We start from the raw sequence: 25270 nt of genomic DNA, 5'->3' as shown, positions 1-25270 counted from the left end.
GTCCAAGTCTCATCCCCAGACTCTGACAATGACACATCCAGGTACGGAAGCTTCTTTTCAGTCTCCCTTTTTAATCTGCTTTAAAGAAGATGCAAAAAGATGACCAAAACAAGGTTGGACTGTCTTCTAAAGAAAACTTAATTTCTACCTGGAAAAAAGAAATGCGTCAAATTGCTCCAAAAGATCACTACCAAAAACACTTCAGAGAAGTATGAGTATCTAAAATACACCAGTGATAACGTATTGCAGAAACGATTTATTTCATGCCAACTTAACCCTTTGACTAGGTATTTTAACACGCATTTCAAAAATATATCCAGTACAACAGTAATTTAGAACACTACAGAGAAAAATTTATAACTCAGTGAATTCCAAACAAGGTATTATGCACACATACTTGTATCATAAGGCAAAAAAAGATAGTCTATCCATAAGCAGCACTCCTACAGCCTATCCTTGATATACACTGGAGAATGAAGATCTATTACTAAACCTATACTTACAAATGAATTCCCTTATCTTCCAGATACCTCTATAGAAATATAAGGTATTTCTATAGAAAATAATTAATTTCTACAGTGATAGCTGAGCTATCACTCTGAAACTATTATAATTCACAGGAATATATAAAATATAACAACATTATCCTCAAGAAGTAACTGAAGTTGCATATTATTGCCTGCCAATTACAACTAAACCACACATACACAAAAGCATGCTGAGGAATACATTCCAGTGCTTTTAATAGAAACAAAGAGTAAACCTGATTGGGCTCAGCATATGACTGAAACAGAAGATACCAAATGTAATGCAACATAATCAATAACAGCAATTAATGTATTAGAAAGGGATCTAGTTCAAGGTGCTTTTTTTGCTAGGAATGCTGGGTTTCTGTTAACATAATCCAATGATGTAGGAGTGTCTCAGCTTCAGATTAGACTACTTAATTAGAGGCACAGCTAGTGTTAGAGAACTGCCATGAAGCAGTACATATTCCTGCAGAGTCCATTAGGGAAAAGGAATGTAAAAGTTTCAGAAAGTTTACAAGATTCACAAATAAGTTGCTCTGAAAAAATTAACCATACTCAGTATTTTAAAGAAAAATTAAAAGCTAGGAGACAATATATACCCTAAGTAGTGTTTTTGTTAATAATTAAGATGCACATATTTGTCTGTAATGAATAGGTCAGATTTCTTTTAAAAGTCTCATTAAAAGTTTACCTGCATGAAGTGATCTCTAGTATTGTAAATGCCCCTCAGATTGCAAGTAATTACAGCAATAATGAAAACTGGAACAAAATATTGTGTTTTTCACATAACATTACAGTATTCCAAGATAAATTTAATAAAATATGAATTATGATAATTACAGAAAATCAGAGTAATCACTTTTTTAATACTTCATAAGTAAAAATCATCATGGTTATGTTTTAAAATAGCAAGAATAAATATTGAAAAGATAGCAGCTTTCCTCCATTCCCATTAATAACTGTTAATGACTACTTTACAAGTGCTTGTCTGCAAATAAAGGCAGATTATATACCATGGTTTTTCCAGTAGTGTAAGTTACAGTAGTATAAAGTTTGTTGTTTCTTAACATGTTATCATACCTAAATAATAAAATATATCATAGTTTGCCCAAAGTATCACTATTAGCACAGACTAGAAGTTGCATATCTTTTACCTTCCCTCATAAAAAGACTCCCTCACTTCACTTCACTGCTAGGAGCTGCACCTGTCTTAAGTGGAGTGCAGAAGACTCATTTCCCAATACAGGTATCAGAATATGCATATTTTTAAACACCTGAAAAAACAGAACTACAAATCTAGTAGCAGTATTAATTTTGATTAGAGCTTTTTACTATCCATACTTTCTAAGAAATCCAGCACTGACACAGTATTAAAGTAGCTACTGTTTTTACTCCCCCTTTTCAAAGTTCATTACAACTTGCATGGATTCTTTTCACTGGTTTAAACCTGACATATAGATATTCAAACATTTGTACTTGGGTGGTTTTTTGGTGTTTTGGGGTTTTTTTGGTGTTCACGGAACATGGCGGAAATGATGATGAAATGGAAGTATACCCTAACTGCTCAGTAATTCAGAAAGAGAAAAAATAAATACTTAACTCACATTCTTTAGCTGCAAATAAATACAACTATATACTGACAGAATAAATATGCTGACATTCAGTTCCCAAAAGCACAGTTTGCAAGGCAGTTATATTTTAAATCACCTAAACTGGAGCATCAAATGTAATGCAAGAACACCATTAGCCTACAGTACAGTCACTGCTTAAATACATCAAAGCTAGTTTAACTTTTTTTAGCTGTGGTACTGTTAGGACTAGAGCTATACTAGCAAAGAACTCAACGAGAATTGCTGCAATCTGGCTGGGAATCATCATAGAATGGGTTGGGTTGGAAGGGACCTTGAAAGGTCATCTAGTCCAGCCCCCCCCCTGCAATGAGCAGGGACATATTCAACTAGATCAGGTTGCTCAGAGCCCCATCTAACCTGACCTTCAATGTTTCCAGGGATGGGGCATCTACCACCCCTCTGGAGCATGGTAAATCCTTAGGCATGTAGCCCCCAGGCAAGTTCTGCATTATTTGTACTAGCAGTAACCAAACTAGTTTAAAACTAGCTCAAGCACACAGCAAATGCTGTGCAGGCATACCCCTTATTTCTCTAATGTTCTTTTACAGCTGTACTCTGTATTTCTTTGTTGAAAGTCTTCCAGATTTAGTCATATGAACTCATAATTACTTTTCAAAACAAACTTTAGATTAATTGGCCTACAAATCACACATAATTAGAGTAAGAGTAACTGTTGGTCAGCAATGAAAATTATGGATGAAACCTGACTTCATTTATCAACTCCTTAAACACCCAGCATCCAGGGAGCATGTGACACCATGGATCTCCAAGGGCAATTCAGAGTAGAACTCTTTAGAGATTTTGAGAGCTCTAATTCCCATGCTTTCAAAAAGCCGCCACTGGTTACTCCACCACTCCACTGCAACATCAAAAAAAAGGTCAGTGGATTCCCACCTCAATGAGCTCAGAATTTCTGTTACCAGCTGAAATCCCACTGCCATTAATTTATAGTCAACTCCTCAAATTATTGTGTCCCAATGAAAACTGCACAGAGGCCTTACGCCAGGGACTAGTTAGCTTTTTTATATAAAATCCTGACCAAGTTTCCATTGAAAATTCTGTTTGCAGCCATTCCACTGATTTCTGAGAGGGGAAAAACCAGGCCCCAAGAAGGCTAAATCCAACTCTCTGAACTCAGCAAGGGCTAGGTAAGGATAATTCACAAGCATTCAGAAAAACAAACGTTCCTACTATAGTAGGAACTACAGTTTATCCATTAGCACTGAATTAGATCCCTTTGTAGTGACATTTCAAGAGTTAAAACAAAGAACTTGAACCTTATTTCATCCAAAGATTTTTACAAATAAACTTTTGGGCAATTAAATGAGATACAAATTTTAAAAATAGAAATACCAAGTCTAAGAACATTCATGTGAATGGATGTCCAAGAACATATACAACCCCTTTCATATAAGGCTGAATTCAGGGTAACATTTCTAAGTAGATCCACAATAAATTAAACAGGTGCTAACATAAAGTTCCTACAGCACAATCTGAATAAAAGGAGTCTCATTTTCTCAACTTCCAGTCCCTGATACAGCCATAAGATTTTGATCAAGCTTTTAGAATACACAAAATACTCAAACTAAAAAAGTGCCCTCTTACAGGTAATCTGGAAATTGTATGAGTTTGAGTACATGTGGACATGCCTGTCGTTCAGTGTATTCACCTAAGAACAGAACTGACGATTATTTTATGTCTACCAATTTATTAATATAATTATTTCTATACAGAGTATTTTTTCTCCTTCATAGTAACAAGTCAGTGTTTTAAAACAGGCAGATTGATATATTACAAATACCACTACTGTTAGAACACATGATGTACTAAATCACAGGAGGTAGTTAGATTCCCATTAACAATTACTTCAGAAAACAAAGACTATTTTTAAAAATTAGTAGAACACCTCATTCATGAAAATTTACTTTTACGTTCCCCAGCTGCTTTAAGGGAAGTCCGTTTTTTAAGCATGATAAAGAATTTATGAGAGCAACATGTTCTCTTTCAGTTTTCAACAAACTCTGCAATAAGCACATAAGAAAACTCCCAAGTGGTAAAGACTTAAGACAAACTGCTATAAAGCCACATTTTAAATTCATCAAATTTCCAAAGATATCATGAATTTGACCACATCTTTTACCTTATGATTACATTTGAAAATTCATTCAACTAACTATGGTTTAAAAATATGTCTACACCAATGAAATTAATGTGAAGCTTTTTTTACATTGTTAATAATTGGCATTTTTGAATGGCATTCAAATGAATAAGCATTATTCTTTTTGCAACAACTTATTGCAAAATACAGGCACCTTAAAAACAGATACATAATGCAACCAGGGCATTTGGGACATTAAAAGTGTTTACTGTTATCTAGTCATGCTATTTATTTCCCTTCTTTTAAAGAAATACTCTACAATTTGAAGCCGTGCCTGAGATGTGTGCAAATTATAATGTTTCAGCATTTAACTCAATTTTCACATTGTATTTCTTTTACAGCTACAAAGACACTAGTGTGCCAAGATTTTCAACCGTTACACCTGTAAAAATCTTAAGCAGACATCGTATCTTCGATAATGTATTCTTGCTATTGCACATATGCTCATATGACAGTGAAACTGTGGTCCATATTCATTTTCAACTATTTACACATGCTAAAATCATTTATCTGCATATAATATTGAAAAAGAAAAAATACAGCCTTTCTTGATCAATAAACCTTGCTCAAAATTTATGCCACCAAATTTCATAGAATCACAGAATACCAGGTTGGAAGGGACCTCAAGGATCATCTGGTCCAATCTTTCTTGGCAAAACCATGGTCTAGACGAGATGGCCCAGCACCCTGTCCAGCTGAATCTTAAAAGTGTCCAATGTTGGGGAATCCACCAGTTCCCTGGGGAGATTATTCCAATGGCTGATTGTTCTCCTTGTGAAAAATTTTCCTCTTGTGTCCAACTGGAACCTCCCCAGGAGTAATTTGTATGCATTACCCCTTGTCTTCTCCATGTGACTCCTTGTAAAAAGGGAGTCTCCATCTTCTTTGTAGCCACTCTTTAAATACTGGAACATGTATTATATGATTTTATGAAGAACAGCCTGCCATTCAATCTTTCTGCTTATACAGGGTCTGATTCAAAGACCACTGAAGCCAAAAGAAGCCTTAATTTAATTCAGTAGATTTTGGACTAGGCATGAAGTTCAAATAGAAAATTATAGAAAGTGTTTACTATAGTAACTGATATAACTGCACTTTGGATGCATCAAGATGCTCTCACAGCATCTTTTAAAATACAAAAAAATTCCTTCCAAAAATCCTCTTCCTAAAACTTACAATGTTACAGTTCAAGTTGAGCCCTAGGTATATTTATGAAGTTTACCCTCTATTAACTTAATTAATAGTTTTCTCCTTTTGGTCATGACACACAAGCCCACACTGATGCACAACAATATCTACAATAGAAGAAGCATATTCTTGTCATAAGTAGCAAAGTTATCATACAGGTCCATTTCCAAAATAGTTGTTCCTTCATATTCTTTTTTTAAACAAAAATGGTCTTTTCTGGTTCAGTGATATAAATACAGTATTTTCCAAGCAATGAGTAGGAAATAGATTTCCACCAAATTTTCTTTAGCTTTGAGGAGTTTAGACATCATCAAATACTTTGCTTCGAGACATTGACAGGTATCTTCCACCAGGCTGGTACCTGCAGAATCAATTTTAAATATGAAAGAGTATCATAGGAAATATAAAGACCCATGAAATCATATAACTCTCACTGCACTCTTACTCCTTAACTCTCAATGAATTACAGATCTGAAGTTCTACTGAATTACTGCTTCCATGGGAATTTGATAGGCAGTCATTAAATTAAATCTCCTGTGACCAAGAAAAACAGTGCTATGAATACTGGGAGTCTTGAAGAACTTTGTTTCCTGATACAAAGGAAAGACGTGTAATGTTTTTGTTGAGCAGAACTTCCTTCTCTCTTTTTTTTTCAAAAACAAACAAACAAACAAACAACAGCATCCAAAAATAATTTGGGTGATTAACAGAACATCTCATTGGGTATTCCTAGAAGAAATACAGTATCAAAGATAATGAAAACAAATGGCTGCACACTTAGTAGGAAAAAAGAAGCTTCACAAATTGTTGGTCAATTATATTTTATACACATTTTCAAAGCACAAATAAATTCCAATGCAAGCACAATGTACTTCCTCTCTGCAGTACTTACCAAAACCTAAACAGGCACAAAGCCAGAACCTAGTGTCCCCCGTGCTCTTACTGTCATAGAATGCTTGTAACTATTGCAGGAGCTATAGTTTTAAAAATCAATGTTACACAAGCTATTTTTAAGTGCATTGAAATTTCATATGCAATTATTGTTGATTTATTACCTCTATGAAACTAAATGAACATTACTAGAGGAAAGCTCATCTAAGCTCTGTGGCTCCAGATTTTCATTTTAAAGAAAGAGTTCAGGATGTTCCACTCTGCAAAGTCCATACAGGTGCCAGAAGACTTCAAACACTGCAGTTGAAAAGTATTTGCTCCGAAAGAATTATATATGCATATTCCTATTTTTGTAGACTATTATGCCTTTCACACTGTATAGAAGTCAACAGCTGACAGAACTGCAAGGTTAGTTCCCCTTTAAACTCTTGTGCTTAAAAAGAACCAACTTTTGAAATGTGGTGACATTAGACTAGACAAGTTAGCTGTTGATACAAACTAACATTGCTGAATCAATCTGTAAAACTTGGCAGTGTCATTTAACAGCACTGTTTGCATGTTTTTCAGCTGGCATTTATTTGTTGACATTATAGATATAAATCAACTGAAAACATTTATGATTTTTTATTGGATTGGGTATGCTAGTTTTAGCTGAAAAATAATGTAAACCATAACTTTTTATAAGGGAATTTGAAATTATTTATCATTAAATGTTTCTACATCATAACTACCTAGATAAAAAAAGCACCCATGAAATGTATTACTTGTTTCTTAAATATGAGCAGAACTTAGCAGTTATGTAAGATACTCTATTTCAAAACTAAGGAAATTTGATATTGCAGTCACACCCACAGAATCACAGAATTCTCTACTATAGACAGAGCTACACTGTGCAGTCTGGGACTTTTTGTTCAGTAAGTTCAGATTTTAATTTAGTCCAGTAGTTCCAAGTTCTGATCCCCAGGTGTATTCCTGCAACTACCAGTCCTCTAGTACTCAGTTTTCTTTCTTGCAGCCCTTTATGATCGTTTTTATACAGGGAAATCAAGTGAGCTTTCTAAAGTCTTGCAGGAAATTAGAGAAAACCTTATATTGTATGTATGCAGGTCATTCTCCAGTTTTCTATTTTTATATGCAGTATTTTTCAGATTATGCCAATATACAAAATTGAATTAAAATCAAATCTTACTCAGACATTTCTAAAAAACTGAAAACCCTTCAGATTTCAATTGGTTTTAAAACAATTCCCATATCATGGGGGAGAAGGAAGAAATGAAAAGAGCTAAGTGAGATGATAAATACTTTTTACAAAACTATTATTACAAAACCATCTGATACAGCTGTCATAGGTCAGAAAACAGAAGACATTAGTATCTTTTAATTGTAAATAACACAGAAGATTCCTCACCTTCCTGAGTCCAATTCAAGAGGGTCATCATTAATTGAGTCTGCATTAAAATCCAAAGGTTCTGCATCCTGGAGGAGTTCTATTCTATCTCTTTCAGTCCTACCATTTGATCGGGTGTATTTTGATAGTGCTGAATAGGTAAAAGGAAGGAAAGACACTCATTTGCTTTATGAACACCACAGAGTGTGTGGAGACATCAAGCTTAAAAGACCCTGCTATCTCATCCAAAGTATAAGTGTGATGATTTAGAGTAGATTGAATATTAAAGCATATCTGGCTACATGCTCAAATTTGTAGTATTTCATTTTTGTATCTCCATAGCAATGTAACTACAACTTTTCCTTTGCCCCTCATGTAGGATGAGATCTATTTTGCAAAGAATCAAAGAAAATGGGAGGTTATATGTAAACTTTACTTTTCAATCAACCAACCACCCATTCACCTTCCCAACTTCCCACTTTAACTAAGCTAGCTGGAGGGTGTTTTTGGTTTGGTTTGGTTTGTTTTTAAAGAGGCAATCTCATGAATTAATGAGATATAGTTGTTTTGCAGTTCACTCTGCCACTTCACTACGCCAGTACCTACGGTTTGTTTTGGTGTTGGAATGCTACATATTCATATGGTTAACATTAAAATATGATTTCATATCATTTCAGTTAGTCTACCAAAGAAAATCTGGGTTTCCAGCTTTGTAAAGAGGAGGGGGAAATCTACCAGAGTTGTCCCAAAAGCGTGTTCAAACCTTCCCTCCTCCTGCCCCTTTTTCCTTCTTTTTTGCAGTTTCATTTCTTAGTTGTTGTTAGCTTACAAGAGCACTTAAAATACATAAAAAACATTAACACTGTGACAAATAAGCTTTTTGGAAGTTTAGAGCATCCACAAAAAAGTTTTTTTGCTAACAGACATTATTAAATGAACATGTATACACCCATGTGATATGTTATTGGCTTTACATTTGTTGGTCATCTATCTGATTATTCTGTTTTTCTACCCTGAGAGTTCATTTGCAACTAGAAGAGGTAAATTTTAAGAATTAAAACTCCCAACTTCAAGACATATCCTAAATGCAGTCTCTTTGTTGACAACTGCTACTCTAATTGCAATCATTATATGTCCTACAAGAAAACCAAGTAATTGAGACTAGCCAGAATCTCCTACCTCAACTAGTTCAAAGGTTGAAGATGGGAAGAAACACAGGACTCTTTTCAAGTGTCTTTAATGGGCAAGATGGCACTGTGCCACAGAAGGGAATATATCAGCACACCACCTATGACAAAAAGGAGCTACTCACACAGCCAGTGTTGTGCAGACAAGGTATTAAAAAAACCAAGCCAAAACAAAACAAACTCCCCCCAAAACCCACAAAGCTTACGTCTATTGGTATTTGTCTCTGAGAAGCTGGATTCTTTTTGGTCTGTGTGGGCAACTCTGTTCCTAGTGGAATCGTCTCTATTTCCGTACCGTTCCTTCCATTCCTGGAAAAAGACAGAAAAGGAAACATAAGCTGTGAGGAAAAAGCAACACAACAAAAGCATATGTAGGATCAAGAAATACTCCAGATCCACAATTTAGAGCTAATTGGTCAATCACATCAGACTATGAAAGTAATACTTTGAAAATGTTCCTGTTCAGTATCTTGATACAGGAAAAATTTTTGTTTTGTTTTAAACTCAAGATATGTTCCTTCACTAAACCGGTCACCATAACTGTTCTTCAGAAAAAAGACTTGCAGAAAACAAACTACATATTAAATCTGCACTCAAAGTTCACACAACTGCTCTATGTTATGGTGGGAACGTTGCTTTTTTTGATTTCTACTTCCATCTAGTGGCAGAACAGAAAAACAGCCAGATGCAGATAGCACAAAAAAACATTTGGACAGGCCATGTTTACTAAACTTGCTGTTCTGTTGTGTTTCCATTCCATCAAGTTTTAGTATGTAAACATTTTAGCATGAACTATAATGAAATATTAAAGAAGAAAACGTCTCATGCTTTTATTAGGAGAGAACTTTATGTCTCAATAGAAACTTTTCCAATTGCTCCAGTAACTTTAATATGTTTCAGACTCCCAGATTATGGACTGGTAGGAACTGGTATACTCAAAGTTACTGTGCTAATTTATGCCATACATTACAGTTCTAAGCTGCAGAAGGATCAAACATTTAATCATGATCCAGTAAAAGATACCACTCTCAAAGGCCCCAAAAGTTTCCAGAATGAATGTGCTACAGTATTTAATGGAAACTCAAAACCACGCAACATCAGAAATTGAGTTTGTTGAACTAAAATTGTTGCTTAATGTCAGATCATTTCGGTGTATACTAAATGCATCATGCATTTGCTACTATTTTGTTTCACAACAAGTTCAAGTTTGAAAATTATGAGATGAGGGGCAGAGGATCAGAAGAGAGGTCTATGCCATATTAGCTGTCATCCAGAATTAAAGTATCCCTGAGCTTGAAATGTCAAGAGGCTTTAGTCCCAGTATTATCTTGCCTTTCTGCAGATAATATTTTTCCCTTCCTTTAGTCAGTTCATTTTTTGCATGCATCCTTTTGATTTATCTCTTTGATTGTGACTTTCTATACTATATTCTAAGTGTTATAAATTAATGAAAAACTAAACCTATAGTTAACTGAAGCTCCTTAAAATGAAGCTGCCTGCATTATTTTTTATTCAGATTGACTGCCTTCACAAATCTTTCTATTCAGTATGCACTCAAAGTATAATGTGAATCAAACATTCTGTTTGTTACTCAGTGGTAACACTGTTAATTCTGTCTTAAATGTACTTCCCGCCTCTGAAAAAAGGAAAAAAAAAAAATTAAAAATCTGTGCCAAGTACTTTCCAATGAGCACATAAAGCAATGGGTAAGTTTGGGAAGAGCATACAGTCCCCATTCCAGCGAAAATTATGACCCTGCATCTTCAGTTATTTCAAGCAGAGCAGTATCAACATAAGAGACTGATAATAAACCATTTCAGATTATCCTGCATCCTAGAAATCAGGACCCTTTTTAATGTTTGTTACACCAATTGGCATACACCATTCTCACAGCACACTGAGTAAAAAAAGTGTCCAAGTAGTGTGACCACAATCACTCTCTTAGCCTTTAAAATTAAAATGTAAATTATTTTTTTACCCCCAGCCAAGACTATTCTGCAAGATTAAACTGATTCCATCAATTATTGGGGACTTACTTTTTTGTGAAATAGATCATGCTTAATTAAATAGCAATGGCAAAGCCTATCAGATATTGTTAGCTAAAATTGTCTCATACCCTTCTTCTGTTTTCACCTTCTTCCTGCCTTTGTCGTTTTCTTTTCTCTAGAAATAAAACCAAAATTGTCTGAGCTCCATACAAGAAAAATCAATACCAATATTTTTTTTTAAACAAGCAGTGAAAATCTGAAGTTAACTAGCAAAGATTCTTATTGAAATAGATGGTTCATACAATTAAAGAAAAACAAAAGGCAAAGCTGCTTGTCTATCATTATGGAATTTCCCATTAAAATGAATTAATCATGATTGTATCTTGGGTCAAGGCATAACATTTGGATACCAGCTGGCAAAGCGAAAAAAAGGTCTTAGAAATAGTTGGAAAAAGTATGACGTTAAGAAGAAACTTGAGCATTATTGAACCAAAATCTTGCTGAAGTTCTGTAAGGCCTGAAGCACGACGCAAATACTTTGTGCCCATATCTGCTATTAAGCTGGAAGTGTAACATCACAGTACCAAAGAAATAGTAACCTCTTGTTTAAGGGAATGAGAGACATTCCTCTTTGCCCCAAAAAAGAAATACTACTACTGTAAGTACACCTAGGTTTTGTTTTTCATAAACTATGAAAGGAGAGTAAAAGTATTCCATAATGCAACATTGTATCCAGAGACTTTAATTTCTAACCATTTACTCAAGAACCACAACAGCTTTTAACAACTTTCAAGAAATACTTTCAATAAAACTTAACATAAAAAAAAATTTAAAAGCGCTCCAAACCAGCAGATAATTACAGCTCTAAGTAACAACATGCCTTCTGTGATAGAACAGTTAGTTGAAACAGCAAAAAATCCTAAAGGACGTGACAGAGTTTGGGCAGCTCAATCAACACATATACACAAAGAAAGATTAAAATGAGTTAATATGATAAAGACAAGTTAAGTCCAAACTATCCTTTATGACAGATTATACAAGCACCTGCTCAGGTATTATTACATCAGTAATGACTTCAGAAGAGTACCACTTAAATGAACTGTAAAATATTTAGAAATATCTAAAATTCAGATACTAGATGAGTAAAACCGATACTTAAGATGTCAATGAAGTCCAGCATTGTTTATATAGCAACCACAATGCTGTAAGTCTATTGCATTTTGTGCAGCAGACTGCCTCAGTACAGTTCTCAAAATATTGACAAGCTATATGCTTTTTTTTTTTTGTGCAACATTTCAGACAAGTTTAATGCAACAACGTATTATATTTTGTAGTAAGACTAGGATAGAGGACGTAACTTACCTCTTCTGATTAGCTCTTTTCCTTCATCAATCAAATCAGAAGTCATTTCGCTATCCCCCATGAACTGCTGGAATCCCAAAAGATTCAAACAACGAGTTCCTAAACTGGTAAAAGCAGAAGGAGAAGCAATTTCCTTTGCTAATTTACAATGAATAGTTTAGATATATTACAATGCAAAGTGTAAACCAAATTATTCAGAAATTTATGGACAATTCAAGTAAAAAAGCAATATAGAAGAAAAGACAGATTTTTATACTACCTGAGAAAGCAGAAAATTCAGAACAGTGACAAGGTCCTAAATCCAATTGAAAGTGATGGGATAATCTTAGTCAAATAGAGAGATAAAACTGTTTATAGTCTGAGAGAAGTGCAAATGATTTAAGATAAGACAACTGCTTGAAATGTTCTCAGATATAACAGAATGTATACCTATGATATTTCATTGATTCTTCTTTGCCAGAAGACAATTACTATAAAAATTCTCCCTATTATGATTTCTGTGTTTTTGAAACAGTAGTAACATAGGAAAGCCGCCTTCATCTCAGGTTTCACTTAGGAAAAATGCGTGGCATGCTTTTAAGCTGTAGGGATGCTGGCTGCCATTTTGGATACCCATTTGGCAGCAGTCAGATAGTAAGCTTGCTCCATCTTTTTTAAACTAGTCCTGGAACTAGACAGCATGAAACCACTTTCACCTTTTCAACTTCACACCAGAGAACACAACTGCTGGTTTTTGTTATTGTTTTCCTCTCTCCAAACTGGAGCATCAATATCATGTTCAAAGTTTGCTTCATTGTATATTCATGCTGAGAAGTTTTTTTCCCATACTATCTGAACTTTAAGACTGCTGGATTAAACAAGGGAGACAGCTTTCCTTGATAGATTTTAATTAAACATTCTGTTTTGCATGTAGCTGAATTATTAGAGGGCATTAAAGTTCATGCAAAGCAACTTCCTCTCCTTTAGTTTCTTTTCTTCCTTTTCACTGTGGCATTCAAGACCCAGGATCATCATGGACAGGAAGTCACACAAACTATTTTTTTGTCATTGGCTTTCCTGTTTAGTTGGTTTTTTGCCTCCACCACCACTTTTGTGACCTGACCTACAGGTAAGCAGGGAAAACCTAAGACTAGATCCTTGCTGTCTTACTATCTATGGATGCACATAGGGTATTAGTGGACATTCAAGGCATTTAACTACAGTATACATGACTCTAAACATATACATTGCTTCCGACTGAATGGTAATGCAAAACTGAAGAAGTGAACATCAATGTAGCCAGCCAAGGTCAGACCAAAAGTATCTCATCTCTTACAGTGGTCAAAAGCAGACATTTTGAAATGTAAGGATACACCAAGCATGTAACAGTATTTTCTGCAATTACCTTTGCAGCCTCCAACAAATTGTGGCTTAGGGAAACAAGATTGAATGATTTAAACCACTATGCTTTCAAACTGAAGTCTGGTAATGGATCAGAAATTTGTTATGAGCCTGTTAGAAAGTTCATTATCTAAAGTTTCTGCTAATGCTTTTAGTTTATTAGAAAACCTTGCTAAAAACATAGCTTCCTCATGGTAATTTTAAACTCAAAAGCAGAATCTAAATGTTTGTGGGCTCCAAAGTTTGAACAGATCAGACCTCGAAACCTAGGAATGAAGTTTAATGGTGAAAAAAACCCACAACTCAGTTATGAGTTACTACAATTGACACTCTTAAAATGTACACATTTCACATAGATAAACAGCAATTTATTGTTTCAGTTTGGGCATTTTTATTAATATGTCACAACTCAACTCCTGGAAAAGGAGAAATGAATCTCTTCCTCATTGCTGAAACTAGTATTATTAGTGTAAAGAAACATGGAGGATCTGTCTCGCAAATCACTTACCTAAAGTATGTGGCAATACAGAGAATGACGACAAGCATTGGGTAATATATATAGAATCCATCTGCAATGAAGGACAGCACTCTCATGGATCCCATTATCTGCAAAAAAAATCCACAAGAACAAGCTCTATATATTCTACATATATCCTTGTAGATTGTGCCATCTCACTGTTTTCACACACACACACAACACACAAACGCACAATACATTACTGAATAATTACTGAAACATCGGTAAGTATTATCATCACAGATCTGATTCAGACAGTTGAACCACAATAACCAGATATAAAGGCCACCTCTAACAGCATATTCAGTTTTGAGGTTTCCAAGATGCCAGATCTTGTTGTCTCACCTAATCCAGAACCAGTTCAAATCTGGTGGATCTCTTCATCTTCTGTGAAAGGAGTGTCTGGACAACACTAACAATCTAGTTGCTAACAACAAAGACGTGACATGTAACTTGCTGTCCTACAGAAATTGGTTGTTCAGTAAAACCAAACTTACTGGTTTTCAGCGGCACGTTAGGTTTGCTCCCAATCTATAAAGATGTCCCATACACAGGACAAGCCAGTGGAGGCTAAACCTATTAGGAAGTGAAGAACAGCCTGAACTCTTCAACATAATACTTTACTTTCTTAGGATAAAGAGACCAAAAGAGAAAAACTGAGCTATTGATGACTCCTAGCAATCCTTACCAAACTCCTGGTCTGTAAGCAAGTATTTCTACCTGTTTAATACTAGTGAAAAGATTTCAATATCTTAATCTTACTAGAAGAAGTATTTTAAAATATTTTGCCTATTGTCCAAGCCATATAGAAGGCTCAAACCCACATTTTCTGTACTTACAGATGTATAAGCAGTTGGCTGAGTGTTTTTGTGAGAGATTGTTGCATCCATATGGGTCAAGCCCAAAAAGTTCAAGCATAATGGTGGAGTAAGACGGCAAAATAACCTGCACAAATGCAAGAGGCAACAGCATTTAAAACAATTTCTTGCACTAAAAATTTTAAGAAATCATAACAGGATATATCACAGACTAATGATGTACAGCTCGTTAGGATTTATACCCATATGATTATAAATGAAAGGATATAAATGAAAGGTTCATGGACATTTTCTATTATTTGACAGAAAATCTGCAAAATACAAAATATTTGCTACATACTCACATGCCACTGAAAAGAAGACTGTACGCATCTGTCTGATGATGTGAAGCTAAGTAGTAATAGTTAAATACACGGATCCTGAAGACAGTAGAGTAGACACAGATACTTAGGAAAAAGATGGTAAGAAAACACGCCATCTGGGGGGGGGGAAAGAAAGTTGTTTGAATGTAGAACTCTTACTAAAGGTTTTAATGCATTCAGCACATAGTCTGTGTATGCAAAAGGTTGGCTGCAGCCTTATTTTTCATTCTGAGATGGGACAATAACACCAGCTCTGAGAAGAGTTTCAGGAGGTTTTTTGACTAATTTAAATTGAGAATGATACTTGTAACATTCTGCACTTCATATAAGCTAACACAACTGACCCTAGGAACATTTATTCTACTTCTTGTTATGTAAATGAAATTGCTGTAATTGCCTCGATAATTGCTATGGCTGATTTGACATTTCTTCCCACAAAAAGTGATAAAAACAAGTGTTTTCAGTTTAATCTATTTTGTTAGTACACTGGAATTTTTCAGCTCAGTTCCTCTACTGATAAATTTGTGCATGCATATGCTAGCCACATCTGTGACTGGATTTCTGGTCAGCAGCAAATTCCTATTTAGGGAAGAGAGGTCACACACATGGCTGATCAGACACAGTCTAAACACCTAAGCTCCAAGCTAATGTTTCACAAATTACTCTACACATGATATTCAGCTCAACTGGGTCACACCTTCACTCCATATTGGACAGCTGTAAAAAGTGGCAAAAGGCAGACTCCATCCACAGAAACAAAGTTTGGTATTATGTATTTTAGACACCATCTGAAAGCTGACAGATTATTTAGAGACTTATTTTTAAATCAGTCTGGTCTACTATTGTTGTAATAACAATCTATCTGAAAAGATTTTTGTTGAGTGATTATGCCAAACTTACCTCTATGTATATGTAATTGTATGTCTTTTCTGCCAGCTGTATGAAAACTGCAAAGAGTGATAAAACTGGTTGTGTGCTGAAAAATGTGCACTCTGACCACACAACAATTACAGAGAAAGTGGCCAGAACAACTGCAAGCACCCTGTAAAACCATGGTCGTAGAAGACATTCCCAGTACCACTCTGGAAAAAACAAACACGCACACATTCGGAATGGGTTAATGAAAATTACACAATCAGAAATGCAACTCCCTCAGAAAAACTGTTATGAACTTCTTGCATGCATGCCCTTAAAATCAAGGCTGGAATCTGTGGGGTCACACACTTAATTTCAGGGCTTTTCCAATGCCAAGAGATCTGGCTCAGCCCTAAGGAATCATATGTTCAATTGGGGAGAAAAGGGTGGGACTTGGGATGCAAATTTTGCAAATGGAGTGGGGGGTGTGGAGGGTGTAGAATAGAACTCCTCACTTTTGGCCCAGATAATATGAGTGATGATGCACTTTTTGTTTGTTCATCTGTTACTCTCTGACAAACAAAGCTTAGGCTGTAAAATTATATTGTCCTACCCTGGAAATAACTCACTGCTAGTGCACAACAAATCAGAATTTAAAACATGATTAGGAGAAGACACTTTCTGAAAAGATGCACAAGCAGCCGCATGTTTGGTACATGACAGACAAAGAGTCCTTTCCTCTTTGCTTTACAGGAAGAGCAGTGCCAACTCAATAATATCCCACAAATGTAGAAGGTAGCCATGATCCAATAATTTAAAATTGCTATTTTGCTTTCTTCTTCTAAGGCTTCAAAGTTTGCTATTGCTATTACAACATGTAACTGCAATTACATTTGTAAAAAAATTTAAGCTCATGGTCAAGAGCATAAATCAATATCTGATGGCTATTCCATTACATAAACGTGTTAAGGTGCACATTTGCTTCCCTCTACTGTAACTGAACATTTTACATAAAACAATCAGTTCTTCTTACAAAATTGTACCAGTTAATCCTTTACATACTCAAAACCTGCATGACAGCACTTACCAACAGTTGGTGTGTAGAAATACTGAATAATTTTATTCTCTGGTTCCTGGGAATGAAAGGTATGAACAAACTGTCGAGTTGCACTGGTTTCATTTTTTGCCACATCTTCTAGGTAAAATGCTTGTTCTAAAAGAATTTGCCACTGGACCTGTGTACGACGATGTCTCTGCACTGAATAGATTACCTACAATAAATTCCAAGAAATTATGGTTACAACATACTTGGTTCAAGAAGTGAGAGAAAAGCCTTGCAAAATCCCTTAAAAATGTCTACATTACAGAATTGCAAAGATTAATTCTGTATACTTACAAAAGCAGGCAGTTAATTCTCTAAATATATAAATTGTAAGAGGACTACATATATGACTCCTGAGTTTTGCAGTTCTTTTGTCACAATTTATCTGTAGCAATAACAGCCTACTTTTTCCAACGTATCACTTTATTTTTGCATCTTAGTGAATACCAAGCTTTTACTAAAATTTCTTATTTAGAATGCACTGTCAATCAATCATTACAAGGCTTACTCACAGTTAAAACACTGTCAAGATATAACGCAGCAAGAACACTATTTACACATCCAGAAATTTGATCTGGACTTCACTTGGGATATTAAATGTCTATGTTTTCTTTCACTGAGAAAAGTTTCTGTTAAGTAGCAATCCCAAAACCCACTATACTCAGCAATTCAGGTAAAGTGCCTTGAAAATCTTTGTTTGATTAGCATTTATACTCATTACATTAGCATAAGATAGGCATTCTTTCACTCATTAATATACCTGTTTGTGAAGTTTGACCAAACTTTTTTCACTTGGATAACTGTTCTGTCTTTCATCAAAATCTTCATAATCATCCATGTTCCTACCCATTCTTTCCTGGTACTCAGTAGGACACTGGAGGGAAAAGGGAAAATTAACTGGCAGGTGAAGGAGTAGCAAGTGCTCTTTTGCTTTTTGTTAATTATTTGTAAATGTTTGGGGCATTTCCTGCAACTGAAAAGCTCACTCTAAGTGTAGATTTTTCTGTTTCTAAAATACTACATATTTCAAAATACAGCAGATAATTACATACATCATAAGAAAACATTCCACAAAGAATTTCAAGTCAAAGTCTGGTCAGAAACTCACAAGATGCCAATGAGAGATTTTATGTTAAGGGGAAAAGAAAGTAATGTACAAGTACTCAGTAGGTGCAGGAACCACTCCCTCCCAGTTGAACAATTATCGCTGAAGATGAGCAATGTGTTACCTTTTTCAGTATTGTATCAACACATTTTCTCAGAGGGTGGTTATACTTGATACTCTCACTTACTTTACGGACTTCCTGTTGAGGAAAAAAAATACAGAGTTATTTCATTATGTTAAAGAGATTAAAAAATCTTACAGGGTCAGATAAGAGTTCCAGCCCTCCCAATGGAAAAGATAACCATCAGAGCTTAAAAACAACAGAACTTCCTAAAAGCCACAGTTTACTAGACATCTAATGAAAGATAATTGAAGGAGTATTTATAAAGAATATATGTATTTTTTAAAATAACAATGTCAGTGTGCAAACATTACTCTGTGAATGTGTGGACTGGTTTCTATGCATGAATGTTGAAATGGAAAATACTTTCTTGTTTTAGTTGTAGGTAAAGAGGCTAAGTTTCTATCTTACCTGGTTTAGTTTCACATTTATTAATTTAAGCAGCTTGATGAATGTAATTTTACACTACTTCATTTTATATCTTCCTCACATTTATCTCCACATAGCTCACTTCCAAGACCATTTGGCATTTATCAGTAATGAAAAGATGGTACCTAACAGCTAGGTAAGTTGAGTCCAAACTGGCTCTAGCAGTTTATCAGGCTTAGTGAGAACCAGATTTTATTCTTCATCCTAGCGGCAATCCAGAGATAACCTTTTGATGTTTGCTGCTGTTGTTGCAAACAGCACTTCAAAAAAAACCAGAGGTAAGTTCTAGAGTCTGGAGGACAGAAATAATTGTAAAGGCTTAGAAACCTTGTCAAACAGGATGATTTAGCAGACAGAAGAATTGCCTTTGTTTAGTGTGACAAGGGAGGTTAAATGGATATAGACAGTCCTTCGACATTGTTCTAGCAGGTGACTGTCAATAATTCTGGATTCCCTCTGAATCTGCTGAGGGGATGATCACAAGAGATCTGATTAGTCTGTGGCAAGGAATTTTTCATTATGTAGTGGGATTATGAAAAACAAACTAACAAAATCCTGCAAGAAATTCTGTAAGGGTCAACCCTAACATATTCAGCCCTGTCAAGCCCAGCACTGGACTGGGAAAAAAAAAAAAAAAAAAATTGGAAGTATCCTCCAGTACTACAGTTTCTTGTGTTTTCAGAATCTCTGATAAAGGAAGAAAACAAAAGCCTAAACTGAACTGGGTGAGAGCTAAAATTTTGTGATTTATTCGACGCAACAGCAATTCATAATATTTACAGTCAAGTTCTCAGAGTCAGCACTGGCATTAAGAATTTTTAAATATTTTCACACACTTCAGTGGTCCTGTGAAGGCTGAAAATAAAATATTGGCCAAGATTTCTACGGTACGGTGCAATTGTTTCTAGACTGAAAGAAGAAAAAGTGGAAAAAAAAGTAAGTGACAAACCTTGAAGCAAGGTTTTATCATGCGTTAACAATGTATTTTATGCTGTGTATGGCATAACCTCAGAATCTGTCAGTCACCCTACCTGACTTAAAGGACAATCTAGTGCAAGACAGCAATCTAGTAGAAGGCCCTCTTTTCAGGGAAGTTTGCTGCCTCGCCGGGGCCCAAATTAGGGACATCACAAGACTGAAGGGCTTAGTACAACCTTGAGACTACTATCCATTCCTGCTCTTTCACATGGGTACTAATGATGTTGCAATAAAAAGTCTGAGGTCGATTAAAAGGTATTTCAGAGCCCTGGGAAGAATGCTAAAAAATTCAGGAGCACAGGCAGTGTTTTTCTCAACCTTCCCAGTGATTGGGGGAGACTTTGGAAGAAACAGGCGAGCCCACAGTATCAATACCTGGCTCCAGAACTGGTGCCTCCACCAAAACTTTGGGTTTTTAAACCATGGAAGAACATTCCTCGAGGCACAGGGTATGCTGTGTTTAAGGGAACAGCATAGAACAGAACAGAATAGAATATTTTCAGTTAGAAGGGACCTACAACAACCATCTAGTCCAACTGCCTGATCACTTCAGGGCTGATCAAAAGTTAAAGCATGTTATTAAGGGCATTGTCCAAATGCCTCTTAAACACTGACAGGCTTGGGGCATCGACCACCTCTCTAGGAAGTCTGTTACAATGTGTGACCACCTTCTTGGTAAAGAAACGCTTCCTAATGTCCACTCTAAACCTCTCCTGGCGTGGCTTTGAACCATTCCCTTGTATCCTGTCAGGGCATACCAGGGAGAAGAGATCAGCACCGCCTTCTCCAGGCATTTGGACAATGCTCTTAATAATTTGCTTTCACTTTTGGTCAGCCCTGAATTGGTCAGGCAGTTTGACTAGATGATCGTTGTAGATTCCTTCCAACTGAAATATTCTATTCCATTCTGTTCTATTCTAAGTGCTATCCTAGTAAACGAAGTTTTTGTTGCTCATTTTCTACTAAGTTTTGTAGTTACGTCCCACTTAGGTGTTTTTGGCAACTTGTTCAAAATGCTATTACTGAAGAATGAAGATTCTACTATTATTTTATGTTGACATATTACAGAAGAAGTTACCAACCTACCCTACAACTCTTCAGAAGTATTATTTTCAAGCCACGGTATCAGAGCAGTAGAGCAGGGAATAGCTATTCAGTGGGTTGCATTTCCATTCCATTCTTGAACTACATTAGAGCCTACTGCTCACTCACAAATAACAACAAATACAGTCTCAAAAGAAACTCTGAAAAAACCCAACAATCTATATATTCTCTTCTCAAAAGGCACACAGCATGGTCCCACAAATCCAACTTGGAAACTCTTCTCAAGATTCCAGAAATATATTGGGAGCAGAGCATAAAAGCAGACATACAGAATTCGCACGAACAATAGGGAAACATTTGTACACTGTATTTTCAAATTCATCTGGAATGTTATTCATTAGTGACCAATATTACTCCAAAAACGCCAATAAAAGAAAAAACCAACAAATAATGGCTATCAAGTTGCCCAGTTCTTGACATCAGGGACTATTTTGATTTTTACACAGGACTGAGTGTCATCAAGTGGCACACTGTGATGATTTTTTTAATTTACTGATATTTCACAATAAGTTCATGCTACTTATGTTTTCTTGCCACCGGTGCAAAACACTGGGAAATTCAGAGTTGTTTAACAGCAGTCTTCATTTACTTCATAGCAAAAGCTAGTTACTTACCTCCATAATATCCTCTAAATTCTCCTCTGCATCTGCTTTTTCAGTCATCAGTTTGGCAGCTTTGAAATAGGTCTTCATAAGTAGATAACCCCTCTTGGCCCCATTCCAGTGAGAACGGGGAATTTCCACCAAACCATAACCCAAAAGTAACACAAGAAGAAAGAGACCCCATGTGTTTGCAGCAGCTATCCCAATAGTCTGAAGTTGGTTCCTAAGGAAAAAACCAATAGCAAAACCAAAAAAGAGACAAACAAACGTACAACATCCTCCTACCCCACCTGCAAGAAAGCAACCTTGTAGTATCTATGCACCAATATGGCTTTCAAGTTTACAGGAACAGACTTGGTATCATCTGTAATTCTTGCCTAGGGCCAGCCTGCTACTTGGCTATATTTAAAGCTGCCACGATTCTTCTGTATCTCCCATGTTTCTGCCCTCTCTGGAGATAAGACAAAAATGTTTGTTCTCAAAGGAGCATGTTTCTTTAGGAAACAACATGAACTTAGCAAACTTATTGAAAATGAGGTCAAAACACCATAATGGCAGTCACTGTAAGAAACAGCCTCAGAACCCACGATTTCTATTCAGAAGTGGAAGTTGAAAGCAACTAGGCATTACATGACAATGCTTACTACTGTATCTAGTATGGAAGACAATTACCAATGCTATAAAGACCTATTATTTTAACTTACCTTCTCACCTCTAAATAGAATCTACAGTAGACAGAAGCACAACACAGGAAATACTGACACAGACCTTCTGGAAGATGTTATTCTGAGAATACTGAGGAAAGTTTCTGCACTAACTTTGCAAATGCATTTGTAGGGAGGAAAAAAACCCCACTGGAAATATAAGAGGATTCCTCTGCTGTACATATCAAAATCAGAAAACCAAAAGACAAATTTCTATAGTAAAAAAACTCCTTTCCATAAAAAAAGTTAACAAAACTTCCCAACTGCCTAGCAAAATTCAGATGAACTAAAATTGTTTTTTAAAAAAGACCCATTTCATTTACAGAAGAGATCACCCGTGAGAATTCCATAAGAATTCATGCAAGTGCTTACAACGTTATTCTTACCATTGTAAATTGAAGTTTGGGTTTACAGCCACATATATTAAAAATGCTCCAAAAATCAGCAAGTAAGTGCCATAATAGATTGCATTCTCAATCAATGCAGTTTTAATCTTTCCAGTAATGGAGAACCCTCCTGATCTAGCATATGACTGCATGAAAGGTAGCAGAATCCTAGGAGGAAAGCAAACAAAACCAAACCACATCAGCCAACCAAAAAAAAAAAAAAAGTACTTTAGCATTGGCAGGATACTAAGACGGGGTGTTTAAGCTAAGACTTGCTTCTAACAAATTAGCTAGTTATATGTTTTTATTCTAGATGTACTGGTCTGATTGCAAACTTTAAACAAGCTGCAGATAAAAAGAATAGTTAGCTTTACTGTGAAAAATCGAGAACTCACTACCAACCCTGATATTCTTGACTGAGCCACAAAAATAATTATTTGACGATAGCTTGATAAGAAACCACACATCGGTCTAACCCAAAAGGACAGACAATCTGTTTGCTGTAGCTGTAGTTATAGCTTTACATAGTATTTCCAATAAAACCAAATAATTTACAATATTACTCAAAAACTACCCAACTTATTCATGGAATTATTTCATTGTCCAGTTGCCTAAACCCCATTTTTTCAAACAATCTATCCATAAACATCTCTATGTGTAAATTGCTCAGTTTCAACTATAAAAGTGAACCAAGGGTAAATGGCTGCCACCTGAAAAGGAGAGGAAAAAAAAAAAGTATGCCCAATTTAGTACAAATATTATTAGAGAAATTTCACTGCTAGCGAATAATATATGATTAGATAGCCCTCTGGAATAGTGATATATATTGTTAAAGAGTATGCTATGACTCTTAAGATGTTGCACTTAGAAATTATACCTGTATCATAGTCTCTGTCATATTCTTTTGCCTTACTTACCATGTTAAAAACTGTGACGTCCAATATACAACACGCCAGAAAATCGGCATAATTCCATTAGGAATATAACTCCATGGTTTGAAACATTTTTGCTTGCTGTAACCATGTAAAGAGGCTTATTGTTAGTTGTAGGGCCAAGAGTATAAAAACATTTTCTATAAATTCCCCTATCTAGAAAGGTCTTTGAAAATAGCACAGAAGTAATACACTACTATTTGAGTATGCAGTCAACCACCAACCATCTCAGAAGAAAATAAACTGAAACACCACTTAAAAATATTTATCATTCTCCTCCCCACAAATAACTTATCTGGACAAGACAGCTTTCTTAGAGAAAGAAAGAGTAGCTTAAAGACTAAAGAGAAATAAGCAATTAAGCATTTTAAGGCTATAATTTTTTTTTGGGGCATGAAGTACTTTCTTCATGCAAAGAAAAAACATTTCTGTAGACAGAAGACCATTCAACTTTACTTAGTGCAACAGTTTTTTAAAAAATATCTAGGGTCCCCACCACCTAGAGCATTGAGTGGTAAAAAAAGTGTGTTAGTTTCTTCTGTCACCCAGCTGGATTTAGTCAGGCCTATAGAAACTGATTTGTTGAGCCAATACTTTTCTGACAGGTAGTGTTTGCTTTGGAAGACCAGAAAAGCCATGAAAGCCTTTTTAGTAAAAAAAGAGCAAAAGACAAAGTGCCCATCCACACTAAGACACTGTTTTTTTCCCCTCCACTATCTGGATAATGAAGCAACGGTGAGTCAAGGGGCAATACAGTCAATTTAATAGGATTATCTATTGAGAAATAATTGGTGTTTTCCAGGGTCAAACTAGTTAAGCCTGAGTTGTGAGCTTTTATGTACACAGCATAAATATTTTCAAAACTATGAAATGACCATAGCACGACAGGTAGTGTGACTAAAGATTTCAAACAAAGTTTTAAGATGTGAGTTGCACCAACACAGTATCTGCTCAGTTACTACTTAAGTTGATATTTCTACTTGATATACTCAAGTCATATGCTATAGTATAACATCCATCAGCATGTTCTGAAACTACAGGTAAATTGAAAGGCTATTGAATAGTGTGGGATACTTGGAAAGTAATGGGCACATAGTGAACAATCCAGACTCGATAGAATTGATCAATTTGTGAGCCAAGGATGTTTTGTAGGCAGCAGACTTCAAGGATGCTTTGCTTGTGGACACATATTTAGCTAACGGTAGTAAGAGCATTCCAGATGCCTTTAGAAGGCCTTGAACAGAATAAACAAGAAGACAAAAAAAGAAAGATGCCAATTAGAAGAACACAGGTGCGCATTCCACGATAAAGGGAACTTGGCAAAAACCTCAATTCCACAGCTTATCTTGACCAATTAGACTGAGACAAGTTTTGCATGTTTTAGTTAATACAACCAATTATGCCTTATGTTTATGCGCGTGTACAGTTTTGTTATAACCAATCACTAGGTGTAACTAGGCACGTGGACAGCTCATGCTAACCAATCTCTAATTTGCTTATGCGTGAACAGTAACTAGAATGAACATATAAACCGAGCTATCTTGGCAATAAAG

General features: G+C 35.6%; 1 protein-coding gene across 1 annotated transcript in view; it reads right to left on the bottom strand.

Annotated features, from left to right (window-relative positions):
- Positions 1-236: 236 nt before the first annotated feature.
- Positions 237-25270, bottom strand: part of LMBRD2 (LMBR1 domain containing 2) — a 37507-nt gene continuing 12473 nt past the window's right edge. The window contains exons 4-18 of the mRNA XM_052776317.1: positions 23703-23798; positions 22786-22953; positions 21708-21918; positions 18586-18660; positions 18117-18230; positions 17342-17525; positions 16300-16481; positions 15382-15515; positions 15059-15164; positions 14211-14308; positions 12323-12426; positions 11089-11135; positions 9179-9281; positions 7807-7936; positions 237-5868 (exon numbers count right to left, since the gene is read on the bottom strand). Coding sequence (XP_052632277.1) covers positions 5808-5868; positions 7807-7936; positions 9179-9281; positions 11089-11135; positions 12323-12426; positions 14211-14308; positions 15059-15164; positions 15382-15515; positions 16300-16481; positions 17342-17525; positions 18117-18230; positions 18586-18660; positions 21708-21918; positions 22786-22953; positions 23703-23798 — 1813 coding nt within the window. The 3' untranslated portion in view covers positions 237-5807. The remainder of the gene's footprint in view (positions 5869-7806; positions 7937-9178; positions 9282-11088; positions 11136-12322; positions 12427-14210; positions 14309-15058; positions 15165-15381; positions 15516-16299; positions 16482-17341; positions 17526-18116; positions 18231-18585; positions 18661-21707; positions 21919-22785; positions 22954-23702; positions 23799-25270) is intronic.

The sequence above is a fragment of the Harpia harpyja genome, chromosome Z (genome assembly GCF_026419915.1).
Source record: "Harpia harpyja isolate bHarHar1 chromosome Z, bHarHar1 primary haplotype, whole genome shotgun sequence".
Taxonomy (NCBI): Eukaryota; Metazoa; Chordata; class Aves; order Accipitriformes; family Accipitridae; genus Harpia; species Harpia harpyja.
This window is presented reverse-complemented; position numbering and strand designations above follow the sequence as displayed.